This window comes from Pygocentrus nattereri, chromosome 7 (genome assembly GCF_015220715.1).
Source record: "Pygocentrus nattereri isolate fPygNat1 chromosome 7, fPygNat1.pri, whole genome shotgun sequence".
NCBI classification, from domain to species: domain Eukaryota; kingdom Metazoa; phylum Chordata; class Actinopteri; order Characiformes; family Serrasalmidae; genus Pygocentrus; species Pygocentrus nattereri.
Window position 1 is genome coordinate 525,472 of NC_051217.1, and position 18,386 is coordinate 543,857.

General features: G+C 43.9%; 1 protein-coding gene across 1 annotated transcript in view; it reads right to left on the reverse strand.

The window, feature by feature from the left end:
- Nucleotides 1–15,972, reverse strand: part of tspan18b (tetraspanin 18b) — a 36,278-nt gene extending 20,306 nt beyond the window's left edge. Inside the window, exons 1-2 of the mRNA XM_017717149.2 lie at nucleotides 15,833–15,972; nucleotides 726–798 (exon numbers count right to left, since the gene is read on the reverse strand). Of these exons, the coding sequence (XP_017572638.1) occupies nucleotides 726–728 (3 nt within the window). The 5' untranslated portion in view covers nucleotides 729–798; nucleotides 15,833–15,972. The remainder of the gene's footprint in view (nucleotides 1–725; nucleotides 799–15,832) is intronic.
- Nucleotides 15,973–18,386: the final 2,414 nt, after the last annotated feature.

The following is an 18,386-nucleotide window of genomic DNA, read 5'->3' on the forward strand; positions in this document are numbered from 1 at the left end:
AACAACCCTCTGCAAACCGAAATTTGGACTACTCAAATGAAGCCTAAAATGTTTTTGTTTAGTCACTAGACTAAATGCATGAGAGTCAGTGTATCTTAGAAAATAGGTGTGGGACTGTTAAGAATGCAGTCAAATCACCCAGTGACTAACAACTGCATGTTGGAACCAAGATCTAGATCTTCTGATTTAGAGCTTCTGCCAGAGGGACTATTGTAAAAATGTTGCATGAAATTAAAATCCAGTAAAAGACTTGTGATGTAAAAGACAGAAGAATGTGAAAAGGTATGCTTGGAATTAACTGTATATATATATATATATACACAGTGGTTGGGATAGTGTAGTTGGTAATACCTCTGCCTTCTAGGCTGTAGACTGGGGTTCAATCCCCCACCTGGGTAAAACCCTACACTACACCAATAAGAGTCCTTGGGCAAGACTCCCAACACCACCTTGGCATCCCTGGGTAAAATGACCAAACTGTAAGTCGCTCTGGATAAGAGCGTCAGCCAAATGCCGTAAATGTAAATATACTTAATTTAGCACTGTTTGTACCAAAATTAGATCTCTATGGAGCTTAGATAGCTATAAATTGCTCTTTGGTCTTTCTTTTAGTTTGTACTTTTAAACCTGATAATTTGTTAAATGTCCATGACAGAACAGCAAGCAATTCGTCTCATTATAGAAATAACATAAAAGGAAGAACTGTGAAGATCCAAAACACATACCATTAGTCCTCTGTTGCAGCTCAAGATATACGTACAAGATTCGTCGCTCTCTATATTCCCTCGTTCTCATTAGCTGTAAACAGAAACAGAGAGAAAGATTCACACTTTAAAAAACACAAACACACATAAATAATACATATTCATATACACGGCAGTTACATACAGAGCTCAGTAGTTTCAAATGTCTTACAGATAGAAAAGATTAAAGTGGTAATATTTGGGTTTCACCAGCAATATCAGGCTCCGTGATGCATACTGCTCAGAAACCATTACAGGCTTCTAACACATGTGATTTTCTTTTATTTCACAGCTGGAGGGCAAAATGAACAGAGACAGAGCGAGTGAGGTGCAAGCTTTAATAGAATCATACTGGGACATTGCTGGAAGCAGCTGAAATATTAATGCATGCCCCTTGATGTTAGGCTCTGCTTTCTTCCTTGATTGGTTAATTACCCTTTATCGCTGGATATTGAATACTATGTTTCATCTAATGTTAACTTGAATTAGCATCTGGACTCATGTATAATATATTGCCACCAGCATTTTTGACTAATTACCTGCAGCAGACTCTTGCTGTCGCAATAGGTTTCCAACTGCCTGGCTAACGAGGCTAAACACTTTCAGCTCTTTTCCTGCTTGTGTTACTTCACCACAAGAGTGTCTCCCAGCTGTGCAAAGCGACACTGACCAATTAAAACCTGGTGCAGGAGCTCACGGAAAGCGTTATTGTCTGTGCATGAATGACACATTTACTGGTCCTAATGCAAAAACACAGTGACCTGATAACAGCACGATTCTGTGTGTTCACTCAGCATGTCGCCCTCCCAGGTACACGACTGCAAACGAACATTATAGCTATAAACACACACACCTGGATTCAACACCCTTTGACTGACGGAGCACGTTTAAAGTGAGGCTGTTTGATTTCCATGGTAACCTACTGAAAGAGATAGCAAAGCACTGAATAGATCTTTATCTTACTTGTAAAGGAGGTACATAGTAACAAGGAAAACAAAGCATGTAAGATTATTTTATTGAGTCTGGCACAGACAGAAAATGAAGCTTGGTCAACTAGAGATCACTGAAAACAAACGTTCAGGCTGACTTTAAACACTTTGCTGCTACCAAGTCAATGACGTTTAGCACTAATCACAGGGATTATATGTTGCCCAGTTAAACTATTTCTGTTTTAATCACAGACTTCTACATTTGGACGCATTTCTCAAGAAACACAAAACTGAAAACGTCTGTTAAATATTATTTTACTTTATTTGCTTTTATTAACTTTTTATGTAACTTCTGTTTCCCTCGCCTTTTGCGTTAATCTCGTTTGCATTTTGTATGTCTCTCTTGGGTGATGTGCGAGGGCTGTGGAGAGCGGGTCCTTTGTCATGTTACGACCTCCAGTGGTTAACCTATTTCACATCTGGTTATCTATAGCTCCCCAATCTAGCAATGCCGTTTGTTGAAGGGACATCTCGGAGACATCCTGGCTTCTAGATGGGGGAGAATGTAAATTCCTAGGTGGGCCTCAACACCTCTATTTTATTTACAAAGATAGAGGCAGCTGCCCATCAAGTAGGGGGGGTTTCTGGGTGACAACTACAGCGTGTGGGTTACCTGGGTGACTATAAGTTCATGGTTTTTGTAAACTTAGTCAGACTTGCTTTGTCGGGAAGACGCGCGTTCATTAAACTCCTTTTTCTCTTCTTTCGAGTCTCCACTCCTGTTTTTCTTCAAGAAACCAACGCTTGCCCACAGAAGTCAACACATCTAAAGCCCGTCTTTCTTTCTGCCCCAGTGACAAGCCCTATAAAGACTTCACTACCCATAAAGCGAAGTTTACTCTTCAGACAACTGGCGATAAAGGACATCCTTTCCATGGTTTGGCCTTGCACACTTCCTGAAAAGTAACTTTGCCCCACATTATTCCTGTTTTTTTTGACTGCGCATCTCTACCTCTGGCCTTTAAGCCAGGATACATGAACAATAAAGGTACGTCCCACAGGATGTCAGTCACTCAAGAAGGAAGTAACAGATAAGCCTGTACCTGAACCCCGAATAACGCCTCGTGATCTTAGAACTGAAAGAGTTCATACCAGATGAAGTCTAATGTTTAAATATAAAAACGAAGCCCCGGCAGGTGTAAGGGGTGATTGTGGGGAATATACTTAAATTTTTATCAAAAACTAAAAGTATTAATTTATTTAGTTTCTGTTAAACGGCTGTAATTACATTGTGTTCAACTCCATACAGCGACAGTGCTGCAGTGTTGCCAGCTATTCAAAACTAGGATCACGAAACATTCATGAGATGATATGTTATCATTTTCTACTGTCTGCAATCAAAGTATCACCCCCTTTCAATGGCTGTGGTACATTTAGAAAGTACTCTTAAAACAAAAAGCACCCTGCGAATATAATATGCACCCGAGAAAACATTTTCAAATAGCCCAGTTTTGTGGGACAAGCATGAAATGTGGCTCAAAAAAACACACGAGTAAAATCCCGAAATGTGGGGAAAATGCAGTGTTTTTCTGCGTCGCTGAAACCGAGACTGAAACCATGATACAAACGTCCATGGTCTCGTATCCTGCCCCCACCTGCTGCCACACCTGGTGCAGCCTGTTGAGCTCTCATTACATTACTAATGAAATAAAACACTTAACTATATAAGTAGTAGTGGGTGATATACCTGTTGAAATTACTTTTACACTATTAAGCAGGCTTTACGTATTTTATCTCGTTAGGGTTAGCAAGCAATAGTGACATCTGTCAATTTATTGTTCATTTCTGTTTTTACTATTTTACCCAATAAAAATTATTTAGATTTACCTTAGTCATTAAATATGGTTCTTATTGAAAGTCAGACAACCAGAATAATATGCCTTCCTTAATCTACAAGAAAGGTTTAATTAAGCATCCAAAACTACACATTAACACGCTGTACCGTGATATATATCAAACCTGTCTGTAATATTACTTACGACGATATAAATCTTTGCCCATACTGCCCACTACTAACTTTAAGTCATGTAAATCACAAAATTAGTATTCTATTTATTTATTGTTGCTCACGTAGTTCATTTATGTGAAGATTAGTTAATCTACTATGTTCTTGAGCGCTCAAAAAACAAACAAAAACCAAGGTATGAACCAAACCATGGATTTGGAGAACTGCTACACCACTACTACAGTTTCTCAACAGCAGCTGTTTTCAGACTGTTTCGTGTTCTTTAATGATCTCTCAAAACAGCTACGCCTCCTCCATTATCCACCGCTGTTTCCCAGAACCCTTTCGGTCTCCTGAAAGTGGGGAGGTAGAGGCATCAAAACACGGCTTTGAAGCTACGTGATTAAGCGGGAGACAGAAATGTCAGACTGGACCAGGGGGGGCTCAAAGTAGCAGGAGAGGGGAATTCACAGTTACAAGTCAGAGACTAAAATCACTAAAGGCCCATGAGACTCAATTAAAACCAGCACTTTTTTCTCAGAGAGCTGAACAAACACAGCAGACTTTTATTCCCTCTGTAAAGCATTCATTATCAGCTATGCTGACGATGAGTTTTTACGTCGAGTTTCGTATGTTTTATAGTTTTTGTTCTGACACACTGAATGAGTTTTTACGGTTTTTGTTTATGAGATTACCAGCAAGTTACCAAGCAAATTAAAGAAGATATCAGGAATGTGTCGTTCTTCAAGTAATAAATGAGCTAATGCGCAATTTTGTAAGGCTACCATGCTGAAGTATGTGGAGATTCAGTGGAAGACCATAGCAAAAACAAATATATATATATATATATCTTCTTCTTCTTCTTCTTCTTCTTCTTCTTCTTCTTCTTTCGGCTGCTCCCTTTAGGAGTCGCCACAGCGGATCATCTGCCTCCATCTTGCCCTATCCACTGCCTCCTCTACTTTCACACCAACCATCTCCATGTCCACCTTCACTACATCCATAAACCTTCTCTGAGGTCTACCTCTTCTCCTTCTACCCGGCAGCTCCATCTCCAACATTCTTTGCCCAATATATCCACTATTCCTCCTCAACACATGTCCAAACCATCTCAACCTGGCCTCTCTGGCTTTATCTCCAAACTGCTCCACCTTCACCGTCCCTCTGATCTGCTCATTTCTAATCTTGTCCATCCTTGTCACTCCCAACGAAAACCTCAGCATCTTCATCTCCACCACCTCCAGCTCAGCCTCCTGTCTTTTAGGCAGAGCCACAGTCTCCAAACCGTCCATCATAGCAGGACGCACTGCTGTCTTGTAACAGTATATATATACTTATATATACTAACCTATAAGAAGATATTTTAGCCAAGATTTGAACCATAAACCTCTGACCCATTGTCCTAGAAAACTGTCCAATATAGGACACAATTCCCTGAACACATTTCACCAATTATTGGGTGTAGCCAGCATTTTTACAATGGGGTGGCCAGGTTAGGCCAGGGATTATACTGGAGCAGAAAATTAAAAAAAGAAAAATCTAATAATAGAGTAGCTAATGTACATGTATTTGTGACACAGTAAATTCAGTACATTTCTCTCAGTTTAATATGTGCATAACAGAATCTGTAGTTAGCTGAATAACTGAATAAGTATGTTGACTGATATCTTGATCATTTTTTTAGGCCATGTAAAAGTACATGTGCATATTTTTTAGTACCCACTAATACAGAGTCCTTTGCCATACTGAGTAACCTGTGCAGAATTAAGAAGTTGTTAGTATAAATGTGTTCAACGCACCTTCACAGTTAAATCATTGAAATCGAGCTGATTTTAAATGAAGTGCATTAGCTAGCTATGCTACACTGTATGGACAGAAGTATTGGGGCACCTACACATTTCACCTAGAGGAGCGTTAATAACATCCCATAAAATCCATAGGCATTATTATGTAGTCGGTCTCTCCTTTGCAGTTATAACAGCTTCCTAGGCAAAGCAGCAGCCAGACGAACCAGTACTGATACCGAGTTCAGTGATACTTATTTGATCCCACAAACGGGGAAATTCCACCTCCGCATTTAACCCATCCGTGAAGTGAAACACCACACACACACTCTAGTGAATACACACACTAGGGGGCAGTGAGCACACTTGCCCGGAGCGGTGGGCAGCCCTATCCACGGTGCCCGAGGAGCAGTTGGGGGTTAGGCGTCTTGCTACACCTACACCTAGGACACCTCAGTCATGTGTCGTCAGCTCTGGGGATCGATCCGGTCACAGGGCCGGTTCCCTGACCTCCAGCGAGCAGAGAAACGGTGAACAGCGACCTGCGGCTCTGCCTCCGTTCATAAAGTTAAAGAGGCGATGACGGATTGAATTTCCCCACGGCACAGAGTCATTACATTACCAGCAGGACTTGCCACAAGCCTGTTCTCTCAGCAGTATAACAGCTGGCCAGCTTTGAAACTCAAAACAAATGAAAGGGAAGCCGAAGCCTTAGGACCAGGAAGCAGATAGCTGGTCTGATGAGTCGTAGCTTCTCCTTTTGTCTCCAAACTACGTCCAACAAAGCTGACGGTTTAAAAGACTATATGAAGTTGATAAGGACAACACAATTAAAAAGCATATTATAAACTCAAGAGATGTCACGCCAGCCAGTGAAGAGTTACTCTCTTTTGGTCTCATGATTCAACTGCCCGACATTCGGCTAAACTCCAGAGTGCGCTCAACAGAAATGTTAGCCCTGTTTCTATCACATGACATTTGAGCACAATTGGCTCTTACAAAGCAAAAATGACAGTTTTCCCTATTATTTTCCTTCCTTGGAACAAATTTACCCTGCAGTCTAACCACCCTGTTAAGCACACTCGAAGCCAACATCTGCAGTCAATTTCAGGCCACCATTAAATCCATGGTAAACACTATACAGCAGTCTGTGATGTTCAAGGTGCCAAAATGTCTAATGCATGTAAGAATTCAAAGTAAGTCTCAGATGAATATGCACAAAGTTACATGCATTAGACTGACGGGATAATCAGTTTTCTGCTCTGCCAACTTATTTATTTATGTATTTATTTTATGAAAACAAACTTAATGCCTCCACTGCTATTATGGTAGGTGGATTAGTTCAAACCCCATCTGACACTGGTCGGTATCTCTAACCCTTTTGATACAGTTTGTATAAATAAAAGACTTTTGGGGCTTTCAGGCTTCTGGGAAGCTCAGTCATGGGCCTGGTTTGCCAGCAGCTTTCAAGAAACAGCAATCGTCACACAGCAGCACAATGAATAGTTGATCAATTGCCCTACCACATGATCGTGACTTTTTCCCCCTGAAAGCTTTTTGGAAATACCGGCCTGACCAGCTAGTTTGATGTGTATAGATTATGCTTCTGATTTTTTGCTTATTCTCGAAGTTAAATTACTCAAGTACACTTTAAAAACTATCAGTGCAAAATGTGTCTACGACCCCAATCCTGTAAAAGAGCTGAACCAACAGCGCCTTGACCTGATTAATTGAGAATGGCCCATATAAGAGCCTAAGCTTTGCAGAAAAAGCTGCAGCGCTGGATTTGACTCATATGGATCTTGATATAACTGGAGACTTGACTGGGTCTGATTTCACAGGCAGCTCCGCATTGTGTGTGGACCTCATGCTGGGTTACAAGTGTCAGGAGCCTTGCAGCTGGAACATTTCCTCATCAGGAAGATGGTCAACAGTGGGACCTCCTCGTAAATGTGCAGTTTTCATTCAAGTGCTGCCCATTAAAACCATACTGAAATCATTCAGTTGCTAAAAAATGCACAAGATCCCAATCCCTTCAGAGCAGAAGTCCCTCGAAGACATCAGATGGTAATTAGAGCTACATCAACATTGTTGTAGTTGAGGACATGGATGTGTTTTTTTTTAAATCTCATCATTCAAATCTGATTGCTCCCACAAAGGAGGACATGAGACATCCTGAATTAGATATGCTTCTTTTTTACTAGCGCTCAGAAGAACTGGGGAGGAGTTAGGTAGGGAAAAAGCCAGGCATTTTTTCCACAGCAAGCTCTCATAAAATCCTCTCTTTGCATTTCTCCTTCTGGCCAAGGAAGCAGTGAGAGATCACAGAAGTCAGAGGCACTCCACACTCAGCAAAGCATTTAGAAAACAAGAGTTCATCGGGCACAGATTTAAGTAGTAAACATAAACATCCAGCTTGGTGTTGGTTTGCCAACCAATCCGTTTGTTATTTTTATTGCACTGTTCATTGGATCTCAATCGACTGTGCCAGACCAATAACATATTCATGTCACACGTCAAAAAGGGACGAGACAAAGCAGCGTTCCAGGATGCACACATGGAATAGTATAAACATACGAATGAAAAAAAAGGAGGCGTACATGTAAACACAAATAAACGTCAGCAGAAAAAACCCACAGAGCAGAAAATGACAGGGTTTACCAACTAAATGTAATAAAAAAAATATCAGTAATATCAAAGAAATCCAAAGTTCGGTCTTAGAACACTTTCTGCTTCTGGGCTCTGGGCTGGTCAGTTCATCGTTCTCAGAACACCAGCAGCTTCTTTGTTTGACTTGCAGTTTCTTCTTTTTTGTCAATTTCCTTTTCTCAGTAACAACTTTTTATATCCACTGATCCTGATCTGATGGTGACAGGTTTGGTTGTCTGCTAGGTCTTCTATCATTGTTAGTCTCATTTCTTTATGTTCTGAACATTGTTTTAAATTCCAATTCTGGAAACTCGTTTTTTCCCCTTCATTTTTGAGTTTCCCTTAAGCAAAATGCCAATCTTACATCAAATCTTCTAAAAATATCTCTTGAATGAATAACTTTATCCATTTAATCCATTTTCACTGGAAATCAAATTAATAAAGGATGGTCTGTGATTTCTGAGCAGTGGTGTAGTGCACGGGTTTAATGATACGGTGACAGTTAAAACAATGATGTTCACAGGATACACCAGGCCATTCCCTGCAGATCCCAAAACAGAGAAAAGACCAACAAAATTGGTTGGTTTGGTTTCAAAATGAGTTTCAACAATGTGCTTCGTTGTTGGAATAAGGTTAGTTGTTGGTGTTAACCACAAGTTCAATGCAGGCATGTTAATAATAATAAAATATAGAGATGGCCCCAATCCGGAAGTACTGGTGCCGGGCTAATATCAGCAGAAATGATGAATCTGATACCAAAGGAAAAAAAGAATGAACCCGAAACAAATCTATCCTGACATAAACACGGCCTCACACTGTACGCCGTCATTTCGCTGTGTATCTTTTCCCGTGGGGTGAGAGTGTTTGAGCAGTCTGTGTATGACAGCTTACTTTTAGTTCTAGATCTTAAGTGAAGAGCTCCAATTAAAAGCTAAATTTAAACAACATTTCACTGTTACTAAAGATGAAATATTAAATCATTATTGGTATTAGTATCCGAGCGTCAAACAAATTCTACCATGACAACACCAAGGCCAGTGGATGAGACAGCAGCTGGAAAAGTCTGTTAGAGCTAAAATAGTTCTCTGTCCACTACCAAGTTCACAAGGACTGTTCTACCAGAGGTGCTGTGAACATGAAAGAAAGTCACAGCTACAGCTTCACGTACAAACGTACAGCAAAGACGTGTTGCCAAAACCAAAAGAGCAAGTAGGGGGAGGAGAAGGAGGGCAGGAGGAGAGGAAACTATTCACGGTCTAAACTGCTGCTGGAGCGAGAGAAGGAGAGAAACACCAGAAGCTAGAGGAGTCCAATTTCATAAAGAAACATGCCTGAGTCAGTAGGAGTGAACATCGGTTTGATTTAGTTAAAGGGAGAGGCTCAGAAAAATAGCACACCGGCTCTTTAGACTGCGAAAAAGCCGCTTTATGAAGAAAACAAAGCCAACACTGGACATGATCTTTCATATTTGCAGGATGCAGAAGACACGGCCTTTTACTGTTATATGTTCTCAGACAGCGGAATCCATAAGCACCCTGAGAAAGAACATGTTGCTTAAATTCCTGAAAAAACGGCAAACCGTTCGTCCACTCATCAATGTCCTTCAAAGTAGAGCCCTCAGCTAAGCATTTTCTGAGACTGCTAACCCAAAATAAGGCTGTTATAAGGTGTTTATACACTGTTTTATTACAAGCCTCCCTCACCGCTCAAGAGCCTGACCTAACCACTTGTCTGGGGAAATCCCATTACACTAGCCAGAGAAACACTAATGTGGTTAGCTAAGCCAAGAGAAGTCAGAACAGGGACTCGCACATAAGCTGTTTCACTTCTAGAGCGATACATATTAAAACCTACGATGTCTTGTGAGCACAACGATTGACTGTTTTCAAAACAGCAACACAAGAACATTTTCTTTCAGACAGTGTGACGTTTTCAATGAGATTTCAAAAATATAGCATACCTTATGAAAACGTGAACGGCATGGTCTGACACTGGATTTGACTGCCCTAGGGGGACAGAATGGGAGGAACGCATGAAGCTTCCATGCACTTACCACAAAAGACAGTTACTGAAGAGTTACAGAGCCGTGCTAGACCAGCTGAAATCATGCTTCACCCTTAGCAGCTTCTCTTATAATGCAACCGGACTCTTACTTTACAGCGACATATAAACTACAAGATAATTCACTTCCATTCAGTTCAGTGACGACATGAGTCTCCAAACACCTTCCTTTCCCAAGGCCCATCACAGTTATTATATAATCACCGCTTCATAACTATTTGACCTGACAGCAATTATTTCCAATAACTTTAACTTTATTTATGTTGACATGAACAGAAGGTGAATTAGGTGTTTACCAGATGGGTTGAGGCAAGTACACACAAAAGACAGAAAGCAGAAAACACATTTACTGTCTTAAAAAAGCAGCAGAAGTTTTAACTTTGCTATAATGTTTGGAGTGAAGTGGTAAGTAATGTTTATTTATTCATGGCTGTCGTTAGCTGGGAGCTACCAAGCATCAATAGCTAACAAGCAAAACAGCTTATCAGCCAATTAATCCACTTTAGGCTTATACTGTAATAGCTGCATTCAAAGAACAAAGAAAGATCATTAAACTGACCAATAAACCGGCCTATTTTCTCTATAACCTTTATTTAAAGCTGCACTATGTAACATCTGGGTATTTGGAGACCTCTCTGGTGTAAATATGTAACTGCACACAAAGTGCAAAAGCAGATTTGATGGATTTGTGCACTGAAAGAGCACAGAGAGAGAACTCGGTCTAAGATTGGTGAAGGTCAGGCATAATGTTCCTTTTCATCCACACTGCTCCTTCATTTGACTCTTCACGTAAACACATAAATAGCGCCCGACTTGTCACGTATATCAAGTATAAGTAATGTTGTTCTGTTTTAACTACACAATAATACTGGAACGATAAGCGTAAAAAACTGGAGGACATGCACACAATCAGTTCCCTCTAGATAGTCAGTTATGGGTTATCATGAAATTCGGGTTCTGTATCTGACAATTTGTAGCTGCCTGAATCAGCAGGCCAATAGGCTCCCCCTCATAAGAGCTCATATTCCTGTGTTTTGTTTGGAGGGGCATTTAAATGTTACACAACACATACAGACGAAGTCTCTATACGAACCTTTGTAAACTGAGGCATTCTGACTACTACACGCATCTCACTTCAATTAATTCTTTCTGAGGCAAAAGGCCCCAAACCCATTATTGGCAAAGCACTCAGTGTCACATATACTGGACAGAAACACCCCCAACAAAGGTGAGCTAGAAGCTAGTGCTGAGAAATGAGGGATGACCTCCATTTTTCTGCAGTGCCTTTCCCAGTCATCTAAGATAAGTGCTGGGGGGTGGACGAGAGAGTGCACACTGTGAGCTGGACTGAGGATCAAATCAGCCAAAATAAATAAATAAACAGGTTTACTGGAGTAAATCAGCCTCAGATCACCAGCTTTCTTTAAAAAATTCAAGAGCTCTGATCAGCGGCTGAACTCCCTCAACCGCCCGGATCAGCGGCTGAACTCCCTCAACCGCCCGGATCAGCGGCTGAACTCCCTCAACCGCCCGGATCAGCGGCTGAACTCCGTCAACCACCCGGATCAGCGGCTGAACTCCCTCAACTGTTCAAATCAGCGGCTGAACTCCCTCAACCACCCGGATCAGCGGCTGAACTCCCTCAACCGCCGGGATCAGCGGCTGAACTGCCTCAACCGCCCGGATCAGCGGCTGAACTCCCTCAACCACCCGGATCAGCGGCTGAACTCCCTCAACCACCCAGATCGGCGGCTGAACTCCCTCAACCGCCCGGATCAGCAGCTGAACTCCCTCAACCGCCCGGATCAGCGGCTGAACTCCCTCAACCACCCGGATCGGCGGCTGAACTCCCTCAACCACCCGGATCAGCGGCTGAACTCCCTCAACCGCCGGGATCAGCGGCTGAACTGCCTCAACCGCCCGGATCAGCGGCTGAACTCCCTCAACCACCCGGATCAGCGGCTGAACTCCCTCAACCGCCCAGATCGGCGGCTGAACTCCCTCAACCGCCCGGATCAGCAGCTGAACTCCCTCAACCGCCCGGATCAGCGGCTGAACTCCCTCAACCACCCGGATCGGCGGCTGAACTCCCTCAACCGCCCGGATCGGCGGCTGAACTCCCTCAACCGCTCAAATCAGCGGCTGAACTCCCTCAACCGCCCGGATCAGCGGCTGAACTCCCTCAACCGCCCGGATCGGCGGCTGAACTCCCTCAACCGCTTGGATCAGCGGCTGAATTCCCTCAACCGCTCAATCAGCGGCTGAACTCCCTCAACCACCCGAATCGGCGGCTGAACTCCCTCAACCGCTCGGATCAGCGGCTGAACTCCCTCAACCGCTCGGATCAGCGGCTGAACTCCCTCAACCACTTGGATCGGCGGCTGAACTCCCTCAACCGCTCGGATCAGCGGCTGAACTCCCTCAACCGCTCGGATCAGCGGCTGAACTCCCTCAACCACTTGGATCGGCGGCTGAACTCCCTCAACCGCTCAGATCAGCGGCTGAACTCCCTCAACCGCTCAGATCAGCGGCTGAACTCCCTCAACCACTCGGATCAGCGGCTGCACTCCCTCAACCGCCCGGATCAGCGGCTGAACTCCCTCAACCACTCGGATCAGCGGCTGAACTCCCTCAACCGCTCAGATCAGCGGCTGAACTCCCTCAACCGCTCAAATCAGCAGCTGAACTCCCTCAACCACTCGGATCAGCAGCTGAACTCCCTCAACCGCTCAGATCAGCGGCTGAACTCCCTCAACCGCTCGGATCAGCGGCTGAACTCCCTCAACCGCACAGATCAGCGGCTGAACTCCCTCAACCACTCGGATCAGCGGCTGAACTCCCTCAACCGCTCGGATCAGCGGCTGAACTCCCTCAACTGCTCAGATCAGCAGCTGAACTCCCTCAACCGCTCGGATCAGCGGCTGAACTCCCTCAACCACTCGGATCAGCGGCTGAACTCCCTCAACCGCTCAGATCAGCGGCTGAACTCCCTCAACCGCTCAGATCAGCGGCTGAACTCCCTCAACCACTCGGATCAGCGGCTGAACTCCCTCAACTGCTCAGATCAGCGGCTGAACTCCCTCAACCGCTCAAATCAGCGGCTGAACTCCCTCAACCGCTCAGATCAGCGGCTGAACTCCCTCAACCACTCGGATCAGCGGCTGAACTCCCTCAACCGCTCAGATCAGCGGCTGAACTCCCTCAACCGCTCGGATCAGCGGCTGAACTCCCTCAACCGCTCAGATCAGCAGCTGAACTCCCTCAACCACTCGGATCAGCGGCTGAACTCCCTCAACCGCTCGGATCAGCGGCTGAACTCCCTCAACCGCTCAAATCAGCGGCTGAACTCCCTCAACCGCTCGGATCAGCGGCTGAACTCCCTCAACCGCTCAAATCAGCGGCTGAACTCCCTCAACCGCTCAAATCAGCGGCTGAACTCCCTCAACCGCTCGGATCAGCGGCTGAACTCCCTCAACTGCTCAGATCAGCGGCTGAACTCCCTCAACCGCTCAGATCAGCGGCTGAACTCCCTCAACCGCTCAGATCAGCAGCTGAACTCCCTCAACCACTCGGATCAGCGGCTGAACTCCCTCAACCGCTCGGATCAGCGGCTGAACTCCCTCAACCGCTCAAATCAGCGGCTGAATTCCCTCAACCACTCGGATCAGCGGCTGAACTCCCTCAACCGCTCGGATCAGCGGCTGAACTCCCTCAACCGCTCAAATCAGCGGCTGAATTCCCTCAACCACTCGGATCAGCGGCTGAACTCCCTCAACCACTCGGATCAGCGGCTGAACTCCCTCAACCGCTCGGATCAGCAGCCGAACTCTATCAACTGCTCAGATCAGCAGCTTGTTAATTTAAACAAGACACCAAAACTAATGTAGTGATTATAAAACACGTCCAAAGCATAATAATAACAGGCACTGCGAAAAGTGAAGCATTCTTATGTGTGCAACTATCAAATGGTCTAACCATAAACATCACACTGTTCATTAAGTGAATGCCGCCTTTGAAGTCTTATAGCGCCATTTAGACTGTAACAAATCCACAGACAAGGAATGACTATAGGAATTCCAAAAATGGCAACAGCGGCTCAAAGAGCTCACAGTCTCTAACAAATATCCCTACAACGTTTAACCACATAAAAACCTGCACCAGTAACAACTGAACAAAACCGTACATTCTGGTTTACCTTACACAGTTTTCCATGTCTATTACACTGCAGGATGACCACTGAGGAGAAGTCACCAACGTCATGAAAGCAGTTTTCCATGTCCACAGTTTGCTAATGGAATGAGAAGTTCTTGTTAAAGTGAACGCCTTTCAATTTCATCTTTAATTTATCTGCTATAGGTGTTTTTTTATATATATTATCACATTTCATTATTTTAAAACAACAAATGAACCTAACCAGCTTAATGTAAAAGCACCTTCTAGAATCCTAACAGCACTTAAAATTACTGAAGAAATCTAGGATTAGGAAAACCATGAAACTGCGATTTTAACTCTGACTTTATCGCGCGAAGGCCTGCGCAACAGAACTTCTAGTGGTTCTAACATCAGCAATTTATCTAAACTCAGAAACCTCTCGCTAAAAGCCCGTTTAGTGGATCCCTCTGTGCCAACACTGCCGTGGAGAAGTGCACAGCTGAGTTAAACTCGCCCGCTTTAGGACAGGCGCAGAAAACTCTTAGAAAACGCAACAAGACTTAGTTCCTTAAGCAAACGGGCACCTAGAAGTACTTGGCTGGAAAGCGTGAGTAGCAATAGCCTGAGACCACAGGCCACTGTCAGACTGCATGATCAGCTCAGTAAAGAAGCTCACTTCATTCGGATGCAGGTTTACACCAATGCAGACATTAAGATATCTTAATATTAAAAACCCTCAAAAGTAATTAAACTACAGAAGCTTGGCTGCCAGGTTTTTTTGATCAGGAGCATCATTTATGGAATGTACGGTCCAGCGCTTGCGATACTCAGATGGTCTGAGCTTGTCTGACATCTCAAATAGATTAAGTATGAAATAAAGGCCCTTTCTCTGGCCGATAGGGTCCTCTGTATATATATATATATATATGTTCTTCCTGAAGCTGTTCACTCTGCCTGGCTTCTCATACAGCTCAGCTAATATGGGAGAAATGTCCCATGAGAACAGCCCTGTGGGTACGCTGGCGCTGAGCATTGGGCACAGGTGCCCTGCAGACCCATCTGTGCCCGGGACAACGCAGAAGGGAGAACCGATTCCCCTGCTCCTCCTCTCCAACCAGACTCAGCAGCAAATGCGTGTTAAATTCGTTGTTATTAAAACGCTGCATTCATTATGTTCTCTCACTTTAAACACGCTGCCTCGGTGCCCCCCAACCGCCCCCCCCCCCCGTAACCCCACTTCAATAAACAACAAGACAACTTTTGATCCAATCGGGTCAAAGGACCGGTTTCAAACTATTTCACCATCCGAAAAGAAAGAAGACTCAGTCCTTAGACAAGCGCAAGCCGCCTTGCGCAACTCTCCTGCGCAGTGCTGGCTGCACATCTGCATGAACATCTGTTTTCGGGGTTGTTTTAACCGTCCTCTGGTTTCCGAGACACGAAGTTCGGTCATCAGTCAGACGGAAAACCGTCAGCACCGCCAGCACCGCGCCTACGAGCGGCTCTCACCTCAGCACGCGAAGGACGCTGTCGCTTCACCCCGAAAGGCTCCCGAGGCTCAAGCTGCACCCCAAATCTGCGCGGATCAACAGAGAACCCCGAAAGCCGCTCCGTCCCGACGCCGGCCAGGGCAGCGAGCTTCCCCGAGTCAGCTAGAACTCCAGAACCCGAAACACCGCCGCTCAGCCGCCGCGGTCCGCCGTCGGTCCTTCGGTCCTGAGGCTCGGATCACAGACGCACAGCCGCTGAGCCTGGGGGCGGGCACTACATGCACAGCCACGCCCACCGCCTGCTTTGTGCCTTCACGGATCTGCTCGACTGCTGGGCTTAGATCTTCTCCGGAGCACGTGTTATATATGCGTGGAAAAGCCAGGTACCTCGATCAAATGAGCAGGTAGATGTTAAAGCAAGTTTAAGCCGGAGTTCTTGGTGTTTATTCAAACTCATGTTATCAGCTTTGCTGCGAGGATGTCTTTGTTATGTTTAGTGATGAGCAGGGGATGAGCCCAAATCTGGCCAGAGTGCGAAATGTAAAGTGACTTGTAGTTCCACTTTGACTCGTTTTCAAAACATTACAAAGACAAGATATATATATATATATATATATATATATATATATATATATATATATATATATATATATATATAAGTATCGCTGTTGTCAGAAGAAAACCTCGTATCTCCATTTTTGACATTTTCCAGTTTTTGATATAATATGAAAGTATATGTTGCCCTTTACACTGTGTGTAAATTTCATGATGAATAGACTAAAAGAAATGACCCAAAAAGACTTGGAAAGAATTCTGGTTCCATTGACTTCCATTGAAAGTAAAGTAGGTTTTAACCTTCTACTGTAAAGTTACCATTTTGGAGATACGAGGTTCTCTTCTGACAACAGCAAATACACACACACACACACACACACACACACACACACACACACAGACAATGCAATATATATATACAAAACAGTTGAGACGGGCAACTAAAAGCTGGTGATGCTGTGAAATTTTGAAAAAAAAGAAATGGGTGGCTATGATTGAATATAAGAGCAGCATCCAGGTAAGGATGTCCTTTATGAGCAAGGATGGGTCGAACATCGCCACTTTGCCAAAAAGGATCAGTAAAGGCAACTGAATGCACCTGACCTTGCATCCCACATACAGCACTGCGTTAAAAACCTGCATTGTTCTGCGTGGTTTTGAGGACTCCTTGGTTTATATGTACTCATATCAGGCCCAGACAGTGAAGCTGTTCAGCTAAGTAGCCTAACCCAGGCTGGTCTTTACAAACAAAAGGTTGCTGTTCCTCGAGGTGCACATGATATAATTACACTTATACAGGCCAAAAGCACACCTCTGCATTTCCTTCTCACAAATAAAGGACATTGCCTGAAGCAGTGACCCGTCTTTTAGAGTGTGGATCTCCATTGTTTTCAATATGAAGGGGGTTAATAATTTATTAATTTATTAGGGGTATTAATAATGGCAATGCAAAATAACACACAGATGTTCCTTGTTCTGTAAAAACTATTATTATATATCTTAAAGGAGGGGCCTGATATTCTAATTTTAAAAAGCGTTAGACTGAGTAATAGCATTGCACTTTTAGGTTGATTAAGACTACATGAGGAAATAAGTGGTGTTATTACATAATTTGGTGTACCCTCTCATGCCTGCACGTTATCCATAACTTTGATTTCTTATTATAAGTGGTGATATTTTCCTATTTGTAGGAAGAGAAGTGTCAGTGCTTCTACACATGCATTTCTTGTCCTGAGTCTAATGACATGAGATGGAGAAACAGAAGGGGTGAGGAGTGGGCTGGGGTCACAGAGGTCACTCGTTTTCCATAGACAAACATTGTCACACCATAGTCACAATGAAGTTTCATGCCTAAGGCCTGTGTGCTGTTGGTTTCTTAAGCCTTACACTCAGGCACAGGCTTTGATTGATCCCAGCCTGAGAACAGAAATAACGAACTGCAATTTTTAGAAATACATTCATTATAAATGATGATTAGTTCACCATTCATTTAGGAGGATTTCACACCATTTAGCCACCGTCCCTTGTGTCTGTGTGTTCAGTACATGACACATGGCTGTGGGATTCACTATGTCATGCAAAAATGCATACATTACGCTCCACCTACCCCAATATGCTTAACCCAGACAGCCTCATTATGTCAAGGGGCATCACAAAGCTCCCACGGGATAAGCACCATGTGTCATGCTGACCCCCCTCCTCCTTCCCCAAATCTCCTTGTCTCAAGCCCCCAGGGTGCAGAACGATTGACATAGCAGGCTTGAACTAAGACAGGCCTGACAGGTGGTGGGAACTGTCTCATTGTCAGAAAGAAGATAAGGTGCAGCATTTTGGGTTATGATGATGACTTTATCTGAAAAGATGCCCTCTGTGCCTTAGGATTTTATCACATGATCAATGTGGACAGAGAGAAAAAGACACAATCTAAATCTTTTGGATTAATTAAAAAATAAATAACTTAATTTTGAGTCTTTTAAAAAGCAACATGCACATTAGCATTGCCATATATTCCCGAGTTT